The following is a 13971-nucleotide window of genomic DNA, read 5'->3' as shown; positions in this document are numbered from 1 at the left end:
TGGTTCACATGGTTCAGGATGTGATGAAATGTCCATTTGGGATGTTGAGTAGATATTCAAGAGAATTTTATCATCTGAGTCAGTTTCACAGCCTCCTTTGAAACATCACAGTTGTGTCAGGGGGATGTGGAAGTAACCCCAAATGGTCTGCCCTGAACTAAAAGGCCCACTATCCACCCAGGGAGATAAAGAACTCTGCCGGGCCAGGGGAACACCAAAGTCCCCTTTCATGGTAAGATCTACAAGGCTGATTCTGAACTTTCTCTTCCTTATTCCATAGATGGCATCATACATTTGAACAAAGGGCTGCTCACATAATTCAAAACTTGCACAATTCAAGACTGATTTTCTATAGCGCTGACCAAGAATGGGGAACATTTCTGTTTATTATTGCTTCAACATGCAGCAATTTACAATGGCTTTGCCTTGGTATCTATCTGGGTTAACAGCTGGGTTAATCTGTTAAGCCTCAAAGTTTCAATGACTTGGCACAATCAAGGGTTGAACAAAATCTGAAGCGGGCTGGTTAGCCACCCTCTATGTTGCAGACATGCCATGTCAAGGTTGCCAAGTCAGGGGAAGAGGTAAAGGAGTCAGGTAGGCTCTTACGTGACTCAGCCTGAAGGAATAAATGCCACAGACCATTGGCCAGAACTCGAAACATGGTTCTGATTGAACTGGAGGAAGGCTGGGAAAAGTGTGGAGGAGCACACAGATATTTGATACACACTAATGGTCTCTTCCACACATTTGATTTTTGATACTTTGAAGTTACCGACTTTAAAAAATTTGTAGGCAATTTTATATCATTTCAAGTTTTAAACATAAAAGTAAAACTTTCATATTACTTTCTTTCACATATACTTAAGAAATCCTTTTGGGCTTCCTGTTAAAAACCACAAAATTTTTGCTTAATAGTTGTGAGATTTGGGTAAGTCTTTTAACTTCTCTAAACCTGTATCCCATTTTTTTTAAAGTAAAAGAAATTTTATTTTGAATAATATACATATCATTAATTTTATTTATTTTTCATAGTGCATAGTGTATGTAAATATATAAGGAAAAATAAACATTAGGGATACCTATGGATTGAAGTATATGGGTGAAGAGGACTTTCAATATACCCATGAACAGGCTTAGAAGCATCACAGGACAGTATCCATTAGAAAAGAATAGAAACCATGCAAAAATATATCCAAATCATGGTGAGTAAGTGCAGTCAGTACAAATTATAGTTTCTTAGGTATAAAAAGTTTATATGTTCTTTGGATTGAAAAAATAATATATAAATATGTGGCATGGATAATCTGTCATTCATAGGCATGTTGTAAATATTAGGTGAGGTTATCATGTAAAACACTTGGCACAAGGCCTAGAACAAGGTAAGTGTCCAAAGACTGAGAATTTTTTCTTCTTACTGGTATTATTGATGTTTCAGTGGATTTACTACTGTTGACAGTAATATCATTTCCTTGGAATCAATGGTGTGTCCATAATCATCAGAAGATAAGGAATAAGCCATGTTTTGTCTAAGTTCTGGAAATAAAAGGTTTTCATCTTCTATATGTTCTTATCTCAGTAATTATGGGGAGTTTCAAGGGCCATGCCCTCCCTGGAACCTTCTTCATCATCATGGGTATTTGGTGGACTCTGAAGTGCATTCTGAAGTATGTCTGCAGAAAGCACAAGCGGACTTCCTATTTTGGCTCCAAAGCAGTATTCTATCGAATAGATATTGTGGAGGGAATCGTAATAATCTGCATGGCTGTAATTGGTGAGTGGACTATTTCAGTATTCTGTTTTCTCCTTTTGGCTATTTTCATATGCAAAGAGAAGATTTAACATCAAATCGAGAAATTGCTAACAGTGAATTTTTACTTTAAAAATATCTCTGAACATATATTCTAATTGTTATTTCTATCTTATATAATTGTTAGAAGGTGATACTTCATATTTATACAAAGGTTTATTCCTTAATAAGTTAGTCATGGTAATTAACTTTCCTGCCCACTCAGGGTTAATTTCCTTTATAGAATTAGCTGGAGCCTCTGAAATAATTTTATACCAAGTATTCTGATGCCTGAAAGAATAAACTTCATCAGAAAGCATTTTTCAAAATGACATCAAAATAATCAAGGGCTGCTCTAGCTGGTGTTGCCCAGTGGATAGAGCGTCGGCCTGCGGACTGAAGGGTCCCGGGTTCGATTCCAGTCAAGAGCACATGCCGGGGCTGTGGGCTCAATCCCCAGTGGGGGGCGTGCAAGAGGCAGCTGATCCATGGTTCTCTCTCATCATTGATGTTTCTGTCTCCCTCTCCCTCTCCCTTCCTTTCTGACATCAATAAAAATATATATTTAAAAAAAATAATCAAGGGCTCATGGGAGAGCTTCAGGAATACCATTGTTAATAGTATGTACAAAGGGATAGGCTGAAGAAGACTTGGCTCATGCACTCATTCTTTTTGTGTGATTTCTAAATTGGAGAGGGAGGCTAGGTCTGATGACTTCTAAGGCCTTTCCATTGACTATATGATTCTGTAAAAATGTTCTATGTTTTTAGAATTTTACTTCAGTTTCTCCTCTATGAAGGGCAAAACCTCTTAATATTCCTTTGGTTTTCTTCATGCTTAATTCATGGCCATAGCGCTTTGCTATGGCCATCAAATTCCAGAACAACCATTTCCCAAGAGAGAAATTTCAATGTCAAATTCTTTAGGTTAAGAAATAAAACAGCATTTTTAAGAAAATGCAACTATGTAGCTGGCTTGACCATATGCCATGTCTGACTGTGTTTTCTCAGTTTTCCTTAACTGGGGAAAAGCTGAACCTTAGCATTTTTATGCTGAACCAAGCACAACTCCCTACTTTGTGGCAGCTACCCAGAGATACAGCGGGTAAGAAGGAAGTAATCAGCCTCTGGGGGACTGATCTTACAAATAGAATCCCAAAGCATTTGGGGTTTATTTAGTTATTAGATTAAAGTAGGGACTAAAATCATCAGTGGAGCTGATCATGAAACTAAGTAGAACTAAAATCTTTAGCATTAAAAGTCTGAAATAGCTGTTTGACTGAATTGACTATCTTTGATTAAAAGTGATTATCCCAGTGGTCGGCAAACTGCGGCTCGCGAGCCACATGCGGCTCTTTGGCCCCTTGAGTGTGGCTCTGCCACAAAATACCACGTGTGGGCGCGCACGTACAGTGCGATGGAAACTTTGTGGCCCGTGCGCAGAAGTCGGTATTTTGTGGAAGAGCCACACTCAAGGGGCCAAAGAGCCGCATGTGGCTCGTGAGCCGCAGTTTGCTGACCACTGATCCAAGCCAATATTTGAACCTCTGAAACAAGCCTAAACCACCAGTGCTCAGCTCTTAGGCAACAGCCCAGAAATAGGAATTCATGTCATTTAAAAGGTCACTAGATTGGACTAAGCAGTGGGCTATTCCTCCTGCATCTTCCTGCTTTCTTGGTCACGTTATGAAGAGACTTACTAAAACTTTAATATGTTCTTCTACAGGTATGCTTGGGGAACAGTTTATTCCTGGAGGGCCCCACCTGTCCTTGTATAACTACAAAGAAGGCCAGTGGGTCCAACTCCTGGGTTGGCATCACACTACCATGTACTTCTTCTTTGGGCTGACGGGCGTGATGAACATCCTATGTTCCACCATCCGTTCACTTCCTACCTCTTTAAGCAAGTTAATGTTGTCAAATGCCTTATTTGTGGAGGGTAAGTAAGAGTGAGTATTTTCTTGTACCTTTAACTACTTTTGGACATTTGTCTAGCCCTTTATAATAATATTCCTTTAGTGACTTGGTGCAGCCTTGGTCCACAGGATTACCAATTTGGGCCATGGTGAGCTATTTGATGCCCTAGGTGGGATGTCAAAGATTCTCCCTCCCTACTGACTCATTTAGTAAAGCTGAACAAGCAACAATCATTCAAAGTGCTTTATCCACATTTCACACCTGTCTTAAAGAACCATCTGCCATAGTTATCCCTGGGTTATCCTAGAGATTATCATTATTTTGGCTTTTAAAGGTGAAACTGAGCTCGATGTAATGAAACACGAATATCCTAAAATGAGGAGACACAGCAGAGTAGCTTCCATCACCTACTAACCAGCCTTTTTTATATTGAGATAGTAACAGTCCACCATTACATGATAAGTAGGGTCCAACAAACTCAGTCACATAAAAATATGAGGTCCTGTTTTTGATAGATGAATGAACAACATTTTTTGTTCAGTTGGTCACCCTGTTACTGTATGGGGAAACACTGCAAACAAGTGTTTAGTGATTTGTTTTCATTTATTGTTATTTGTAAAGAATGACTTGACTGTAGAACTAAAAAAGCCCCAAATTATCAGGAGGCAGTCATTTCCCAACTCCCGACCTTGCCTGCTACATGTGAAGATAAGAACTTCGGTCAATCCCTCTTTGAGAACAAGGGCTAGATAAAAGGTGGGCACCAACAACCTGAGTCTTATTATCTCGGGGTGTTGTGATGTTTTTAAGAAACATCTTTTCTTCTTCATCAAAATGGAAAAAGGATGATGAAGCTCATCGTTCCATGGGATTAAACAATGTAATTAGCTACTAATTCTTGGGAGCTTCCAGAGCATCTAGTGATTTATGTATATACTAGAGGCCTGGTGCATGAAATTCGTGCACTAGGGGGTGGGATTCCCTCAGCCCAGTCTGCCCCTCTCACAGTCTGGGAGCCCTCAGTGGATGTCCTACTGACGGCCACAGTCTGGTAGCAGAGGCTCGGAGTAGGCGTCCTGTGTGTGTGTGTGTGTGTGTGTGTGTATGTGTGTGTCTGCTGAGGCCTGCCCCCAGCCACGCCATGTAGGCTCGGAGCAGTTGCTGTGTGTGTGTGTGTGTGTGTGTCCCCGCTGGAGGCCCGCCCCCAGCCACACCGTGGAGGCTTGGAGCAGGCGCCCCTCTGTGTTGATCTCTCAGGCTCCTGGCCTCCACTGTGTGTTGTACTCTCCCTTGAGCTGTGGCCAGGGTGGGGTGCTGCTTGCAGGCCGAGCTTTCCTGCTCACGGATCGCCGGATTGTCTCGGAGACCCGGGGACAGGCTGCACTTTCCTGCTCTGGGATCACCATGGCGACCCAGGAGCAGGCCCACCTGGGGGCTGCCTGCAGGCCACACTTTCCTGCTCTGGGATCGCCATGGCGACTCAGGAGCAGGCCCACCTGGGGGCTGCCTGACATCTGCACTTTCCTGCTCTGGGATCGCCATGGCGACCCAGGAGCAGGCCCACCTGGGTGCTGCCTGTGGGCAGCACTTTCCTGCTCCCTGATCGCCATGGGGTTCTGGCTGGCAGCGGGGCTTAGGTGGCACATGGGGGTCCTGGCTGGGGGCGGGGCTGCACACGGGGCTTGGATGGCGGCTCTCGCTGTCCCGCCCTGCCTGCAGTATGCAAATTAGCTGCCATCTTTGTTGGCTGCTAATTTGCATATTGCGCTGATTAGCCAGTGGGAGGTGTAGCGAAGGTACAGTCAATTACCATCTTTGTCTATTATTAGATAGGATTTGCTTCCTCCAATAGACTGAATTCCTTAAGGCTTTGTCTTGTTCAGCTGTGCACTCACCCTAATTTCTGCTGCCCACACTCAGCATGGTTATTATTCTTCCTCCTGCATTGAAGATGCTTTGAGATATAGTTAGTTGAAAATGTCATGCTGTGTTAGAGGAGAGAATAAAGGCTGGGGGAAAGGAAAGGAGTGTTAAATTTAAAAAATTCCATTCTAGAGGTAGCGATGACTCCTAAAATGCCATTATTGTGGGAAGCTGGGAAGCAGTGGGCACCAGATATTTGGAACAAATGTGTATACGTGTAAAATTCTGTGGTGGGAAAGAGGGGAGAGAGAAACTGGTTTCATTAAAAAAGACAAACAATTTCCCCCTCTCTATCAGCTTTTATTTTCTACAACCACACCCATGGCCGGGAAATACTGGACATCTTTGTGCACCAGCTGTTGGTCTTGGTCATCTTTTTGGCAGGCCTGGCTGCCTTCATGGAGCTCTTCTTACGCGGCAATCTAACCGTGGAGCTTCTCCGTACGAGCTTTATTCTGCTTCAGGGGAGCTGGTTCTGGCAGGTGAGTTAATGTACCGGTGTCTCCACTTGTGACCTCCTCTCTTTGTTTGGCGGGGCATGTTGCTCTAGAACCCAGAGACTTCCTCCTGTGTGTTGCTGCAGTGAGAATGCGGGCTCCAAGAGCAGCCCAGGTGGGAGCAATGACAGAGCAGTGGGGAAGGAAGTGGGGGGCGCCCGTCTTCATCACACACCTGAATATGCATGATGTAGGAACTCTGAGCTGGTGCTTTTAGTTGGAAGCAATTCCTTGATGCTAAAGCAACTTACTAATGGGTAGTAAGCTCAAGAAAAATATGAAAGGCCTGAAACAATTATTTATTGAGAAACAACTAAGGGCCAGCCACTGTACAGGACATCCACACACAGTGTTTCATTATGTCCTTACAAGGACTTGTAAGTTAAGTATTATCATTCCCAACGTAATCTGATAAGGAAGACTCAAAGAGACCAAGTCACTTTCCCAGGATCACAAAATAATGAAACTGGAATCTAAATGTGGGTGTCTGACGCCAAATCTCAGGTTCTTTCCATTTTACTCTGTCAAACCCCTAACCTTGGTGTGTTGTTGAAAAATTGTATTCCAGTCAGTGAACATATATTTTATAGAGAATGAGACATCATAACCCAATATCTATATAGGGATGAAAAGAAAGTCTGGAATGAAAGGCAAATGTAGTTTAATTAGGAAAGTCTTCTTAGAAGTGATTTTAATCACCAAAGAGCAGGGATTTGGGACCATGAGGTTATTTCAGGAACTTGAATTTCCCACAAGGAATGAGAAAAAGGCACCACAGGCAAGGAGAGTGGAACATCCTGGTCAACACAGGGAGTAGGAAAGATGTGATAGTTAAGCATGTGGAGGAGTAGAAAGGCTGTTTGAGCAGAAGTTAGCAAAGAGAGGCTACATTTAAATGTTATTTTGAAGAAAGAACTATATAGGAAAAGTAACAAATGTCCTATAATGTGATAAAATTGATAATTGGTGAATTTAACAAGCTTATATACAGAAGTTTGTTTGTTTTTTAAGATTATTTATCACCTGTTGGGAATCTAAATAGAATGAAATATAAAGCATTTTAAATCTTCTGGATGGACTGTTGTACCATGTGCATATATTATTACCTATTTACAAATAAAAATAAATTAAAACAATTTTTTAAATCCTCAACTGAGGATATTTTTCCATTGATTTTTAGAGAGAGTGGAAGGGGGAGAGAGAGAGAGAGAGAGAGAGAGAGAGAGAGAGAGAGAGAGAGAGAGAGAAATATCGATTGGTTGCCTTAGAACACATCCTCAGGACCGAGGTATGTGCCTTTGGCTGGAATCGAACCCAGAACCCTCCAGTATACAGGCTGACGCTCTTTTCACTGTGCCAAACCAGCTAGGGCTAAAAAAAAGTTTTAAAGAGATAACTTCTGGTCAAGATGACACAGTGAGTTTATACGTCAATGTATCTTCTCTGTTCCAAATAAATAACAATGACAGATACAGTATCAAAACTACTTATAAAATACAAAAGAAATTAAAAGAAGAAAATAAACAAACAAAAATAAGAAAGTGAAAAAACATCCAGCTGCAATTAAATAGTATGAACAAAAACAGAGCAAGCTCCTTGTGGACCAGACACAGAACAGCACTGCACAGCAGAAGTGCTGGGCTGCAGGCCTCTACCACACAGTGATGGCTGGTGGTTTGGTTCCAGTGGAACTAAAATAAAACAAAAGGATTCCTCTTGAGGTAAGGAATAAAGTCAGGCTTTTAGAACTCTTTGTGTTGTTAATACCTCAGCCAATATCATACTCATTGGTGAAAAACTGAAGCTTTTCCCCTAAGATCAGGAACAAGACAAGGATGCCCACTCTCAGCACTCTTACTTAACATAGTGCTGGAAGTCCTAGCCAGAGCAATCAGGCAAGAGAAAGAAATGAAAGGCACCTGAATAGAAAAGGAAGAAATAAAAGTGTCACATTTTGTAGATGACATGATTCTGTATATAGAAAATCTTGAAGACTCCACCAAAAAACTACTAGAAACAATAAACAAAAACAGTAAAGTTGCAGGGTACAAAATCCATGTACAAAAGTCCACTGCTTCCTGTATACTGTCAATGAAATTTCTGAAAAAGAAATTAAAAAAACACAATTTCTTTTGCAATTGCAACAGAAAAAATAAAATACCAAGAAATAAACTTAACAAAGGATGTGAAGGATTTATATTTTGAAAATGACAAAGCATTATTCAAAGAGATTGAAAAAGACACAATGAAATAGAAAAATATTCTGTGTTCATGGATTGCAAGAATCAACAGTTATAATGGTCATATTACCCAAAGCAACACACAGTTTTAATGTAATCCCCATAAAAATCCCAATGTTATTTAAATATATATATATATATTTTGAATTAATATATGTCATCTGTGAATATAAAAAAATATATATTGATTTCAGAGAGAAAGGAAGAGGGAGAGAGAGATAGAAACATCAATGATGAGAGAGAATCATAGATGGGCTGCCTCCTGCACAACCCCTGCTGGGCATCTAGCCCACAACCCAGGCATGAGCCCTGACCGGAAATTTAATTGTGACCTCCTGGATCATAGTTCGATGCTCAACCACTGAGCCACACTGACTGGGTCCAATGTCATTTTTTAAAGAAATAGAACAAAAATCATCAGATTTGTGTGGAACCACTAAAAACCCCAAATAGCCAAAGCAATCCTGGAAAAAAAAGAACAAAGCTAGAGGCATCACACTCCCTGACTTCAAACTATACTATCTATACTAATAATAGAGGAATATTCAAATTGTCTGGGACCCCATCACAGTAACAGTAACGACTGAACAGCAGGCTGTGTGGGGCGACCAGGCCGGCAGGGGAGTTAGTGAGGGACAACCAAACAACTGAACAGCAGGCTGCATGGGGCAACCAGGCCAGCAAGGGGGGCAGGGGTGACCAGGTCGGCGGGGGTGGGGGCAGTTGGGGGTGACTAGGCTGGCAGGGGGGGCAGGCAGGGGCAATCAGGCAGGCAGGCAGGTGAGCAGTTAGGAGCCAGCAGTCCCGGATTGTGAGAGGGATGTCTAACTGCCGTTTAGGCCTGATGTGGGGATCCCCGAGGGGTCCCTGATTGGAGAGGGTGCAGGCTGGGCTGAGGGGAGTCCCCCCCCCTTGTGTATGAATTTCATGCACCAGACCTCTAGTAAAGCTATAATAATCAAAACAGTATGGTACTGGCAAAACACAGACCAATGGAACAGAATTGAGAGTCCAGAAGTAATACATTTTGAAATCAGTAAGCAGAACTCTTACAACTTTTTTTCCCCAAAGTTGTTTTAACTGTTCTTGGTCTTGTGCAATTCCATATGAGTTTTAGGATCAGCTTTCTATTTCTGCAAAAAAGGCTATTGGGGTTTTCTTTGTGTATTATTGCCATCTTAACAATGTTAAATCTTCCAGTCCATGAACATGAGATGTATTCCCATTTATTTAGATCTTCTTTGATTTCTTTCAATGATGTTTTATAGTTTTCAGTCTATAAGTTTTGAACCTCTTTCATTAAATTTACTTCTGTACAGTATTTTTTTTCTTTTCAATGCTATTCCAAGTGGCTGGAACTGTTTTTTTTCCCCATTTAATTTTGGGTTGCTCATTGCATATGGAAAATACATCTGACTTTTGTACGTTGATTTTGTAAACCTGCAAATATGCTGAATTAATTTAGTAGCTCTAACAGTTTTTCTTGGTGTGGATTCTTTAGAGTTTTTAATATTTATATATGTCATCTGTGAATATAGACAATTTTACTTCTCCCTTTGCAATCTATATGTGATTTATTTATTTTTCTTGCCTAATTGTTCTGATAGAATTTCTAGTATAATGTTGAAAAGAAGTGGTGAAATCAGACATCTTGTCTTGTTTTGATCTTAGGGGAAAAGCTTTCAGCCTTTCATCATTAAACATAGTGTTAGCTGTGGGCATTTGTTTATTTTAAAACATTTCTGTACTCTAATTTTGAAGTAACCAAGTGAAACTGCACAATTCAGAAACCTAAGCACATTCTCTGAATGTCCACCAATCCCCAGAGATGATTACTATGCATATCTTGAAATTGATCTTTAAATGTCCTTAAATTTTTTTTCAAAAATATGACCTACTAGTACTGTCTGTATTACTAAAACAGACATAAAACCTGAGTCTTCTCTGTATAGTTCAGATAATAGGAGTTGTCTTGGTTACCATTCCTCTTGGAACCAAGCATTTTGAAATGTGGCTGATTATTTTAATGTGTGCTTTTGTTTTACATTGCAGATTGGTTTTGTCCTTTATCCCCCCAGTGGAGGTCCTGCATGGGATCTACTGGATCATGACAACATTAAGTTTCTCACCATATGCTTCTGTTGGCATTATGCATTCTCCTTTATCATCATTGGAGTGCTTTATGCTTTTGTTATCTGGTAAGTTAGTGACTTTTGTTCATGGGAGTTCTATTTCTTGATATATGATCAACAAGACTTGATAGTATGAACTTAAAATTATAGGGAATTTTATTCCTTAGCATTCCACCAGACAGGGTAATATAGAAAATTATCTGCCAACACGGAAATTTCCAATAGAAAGAATAAATGTTGGCTTAAAGTTAGAATAGCTCAGCAGTATCTCTGCTGTGCCTCTGACCTATGACTCACCCTTCAACACACTCTTCTGTGCCTCCGTGCATTTTCATATGCTCTTTCCTCTTATAAATGGCCCTTCCCACACCTGCAGTGACTGAGCCCTTCGTTTGCCCAGCTGTACATCAATTATAGCACTTCCCAAGCTTGATGTCAATTTTTAAAAAATATATATTTTTATTGATTTCAAAGAGGAAGGGAGAAGGAGAGATAGAAGCATCAATGATGGGAATCATCAATGGGCTGCCTCCTGCACACTCCCTATTGGGGATCGAGCCCGCAACTGAGGCATGTGCCCTGCCTGAGTTCATAGGTTGATGCTCAACCACTGAGCCACACTGGCTGGGCTAAATTTTTTTTTTTAATGAATAGTTTGTTGATATTCAGAGAGAGAGGGAAAGAGTGAAACATTGATGAGAGAGAAACATTGATTGGCTGCCTCCTGCATGCCCCCTTCTGGAGATTGAGCCTATAACCAGGCACGTGCCTTCGACTGGGAATTGAAATGGAAACCCTTTGGTGCACTGGATGATGCCCAACCAATAACACACACTGGCCAGGGCTGGTATCATTTTTTGACCAACATGTTTGTCTCCCATTAAATTTGAGTTCCTGATTAATTTGACATTTATTCTAATACTAGAGGCCCGGTGCATGAAAATTCATGCATTGGAGGGGGGGGTCCCTCAGCCAGTCCTGCTCCTTCTCACAGTCCAGGAACCCTCAGGGGTGAGAGGCGACCCGGCCATCAGGGGAAGGTGTCGCCCCCCTCACACCTCTGCTGCTGCCACTGCTGGCAGTGCAAGCCTCAGCCGGCCCTGGCTACCTGAGCCTCGGGCAGCCCTGGGTGGCTGGGCAGCTGCCATTCGAGGCTTGCCTGCACCTCAGGCTGACCCTGGGCAGCTGGGAGGCTGAGGGCGGGTCTGGCCGCACCACACGCCTGCCACCCCCTCTCCCCTGGCAGGGCTGAAAGGACTGGGGGACTCCGGCAGGGCTGAGGGGACTGGGCGCTGCCATCTTTGTGATGGTGTGATGGTCAATTTGCATATTTCCTCTTTATTAGATAAGATTTCTAAAAGTAAGATTCTGTACATGTTTTTACAAGGACCCTGGTACAATGTTTTATGATGGGTGAGGAGCAATAGAGCCAATTGATAAAAACACATATTCCTAGTTCTGTTGTTATCTGTCTGACTTTGGGCAGATTATTTAGCTATAATAAGTCTCAGTTTTTTTGTTCACAAAATGGGGATAATTGTAGTACCTAAATAAGATCATGCATTTAAACTGCTCAGGCCATAATAATGGCTCAATGAAAGTTATTCTTGTTGTTCTTGTTCTTTTTGCTATTCTTCTTATTCTTGTTCTTCTCCTATATAAAAAATGCATAAGTATAGACTCTATAGGGAGAGGCAGATAATTGAAGTACAGTGCAATAAGTGGAAATAGTAGAGAAGAAAGCACGATTGGAACTCAGAGGCGGCCTCCTCACAATTGAGAATTAAGCTGGAGTTTGGAGGATGAGTAGGAACAGAAAGGGGTGAACATGGGTCATCTCTCCAAGGTAGCTAATGCCAAACCACAAATGGCCTGGCTGATCCTAGCTACTAGGCATGCAGCCAGCAATACCTAATCCTTTGTACCTCAGCACTGATCGAAATGTTCTTTATCTGCAGCCTTCATTATGGTAGCCATGAGCTACATGTGATTATTGAGCATGTTGACATGTTCCTAGTGTCACATTAATTTTAATTAATTTAAATATCCATATTCATAGTGGCTACCATATTGGACAGTACACATCTAGCAGGTTCCCTAGATTCCTAAAATTCAGCAGCTGCTTTTGGCCCAGTGGAGTCTCAGCCTTGCCTCCTATCTTTCTACTCTCAGACTCCTAGCTATCTACTCTTCTCTCTAGACGTGCCCTCTCCATCCCCACCCCTGTCACCTCTCCTGCTCTATGCTTCTTTGAGTTTCTGAAGTGCTGGTTCTCTGAGTAAAGAAACCATTAAAAAATGTCTCCCAGATGTCTCTGCTAGGCTTTGGGTCAGCCCACTTTGATCCGTAGTTGCCTCTTTAAGTGCTTTGGGTGCTGGGAAATTTTATCTTCTCATTGATTAATTTCTATGAGTCCTATCCAATTCCCCCAAAGATTGTGCATGAGCAGGTTGTTAAGGCTAGCTCTGCTTTTGAGTGAAACTTGGCTTCTTCCTCTGTTGTTCTAGGCTGACATGTGGGCCTCATCTCCTTAGGGGCTGGGCAGCCTCCAAGACCAATGCCAACATTCAGGGAACCTCTCTACTGCATGTCAGCTCCCTTTCAGAGCCCAAAGAAGACTACTGTCTTTTCCTGTTTCAGAAACCTTCAGACCCTTAATAATTTTCATATCCACTTACAGTTCTCTAGGAATGCCATGTTTATTTTTCAACCTCTGCCTCCCCTCCCTTTAACCTTTTGACCTTGTAGTTCCCTCTACCTGCATATCAAATCAAATGCCGATCTCTTCTACAAAAACTACTGTGATTATCCTAGCCCTTGCTTATCCCCTTCATGAGTTTTATATCGCTTTAGTCTCTACCAAACATTTGAACAATTGTGATCTATCTTGTGTGATGTTTGTGCTTAGCTCATGTTAGTTTTAACAGTTAGATTGTGTTGCCTTGATGAAAATATCTTTTTCATATTTCTCACAGTTCTTGACACACTGTCAAACATATAGTGGATGCTCAATAAACACTTACTCTGTTTTAATAGATCTGTTTCAGAGTTATTTGAATACAGGCTTCATTTGTTTGGAAATCATGTTTTATACGCTTTTCAGTTTTGTTCTCATATTGCTCTTGAAAATATAAGAGTGGGAGCTCATGTTCTGACATTTTGATATAAACTTAAGCAATAGCTTAAAAAAAATCATGAAGAGTCAGTACTGACTTTTAGTGAGGTCACATGGCAGGGTAATTCAGTCCTATAATCATAAGGCTCTTTGAAAGTCTCATTGTCAGGGTTTGACTGTGGAATAGTTTATCACTCCATGACAGGTGATAGATTTTCAGGACATTGTATGTTTGACATAGCACAAAGATTACCATGGCAGCAAAATGGATTTATGGAACCCCCAACTCTCTCCCCCACCCCCCCTCAACCCCCCGTCCAAGTCTCTGAAAAATGAAGCTATACTTCCCAGTTTCCCAA

At 41.5% G+C, this 13971-nt stretch overlaps 1 protein-coding gene across 3 annotated transcripts in view; it reads left to right on the top strand.

Moving 5' to 3' along the window:
- The window catches only part of TMEM45A (transmembrane protein 45A), a 101251-nt gene that overhangs the window by 81983 nt on the left and 5297 nt on the right, over positions 1-13971 (top strand). For all 3 annotated transcript variants that reach the window (XM_070406080.1, XM_070406078.1, XM_070406079.1), the window contains 4 exons: positions 1580-1774; positions 3515-3727; positions 5926-6110; positions 10418-10563. In XM_070406080.1, the coding sequence (XP_070262181.1) occupies positions 1585-1774; positions 3515-3727; positions 5926-6110; positions 10418-10563 (734 nt within the window). In that variant the 5' untranslated portion in view covers positions 1580-1584. The remainder of the gene's footprint in view (positions 1-1579; positions 1775-3514; positions 3728-5925; positions 6111-10417; positions 10564-13971) is intronic.

This window comes from Myotis yumanensis, unplaced genomic scaffold (genome assembly GCF_028538775.1).
Source record: "Myotis yumanensis isolate MYYU_CA2020_CCGP unplaced genomic scaffold, mMyoYum1.0.hap1 SCAF_2, whole genome shotgun sequence".
Classification (NCBI taxonomy): Eukaryota; Metazoa; Chordata; class Mammalia; order Chiroptera; family Vespertilionidae; genus Myotis; species Myotis yumanensis.
Note: the sequence above shows the minus strand (reverse complement) of the source record. Positions and strands in the feature narration are given on the sequence as shown.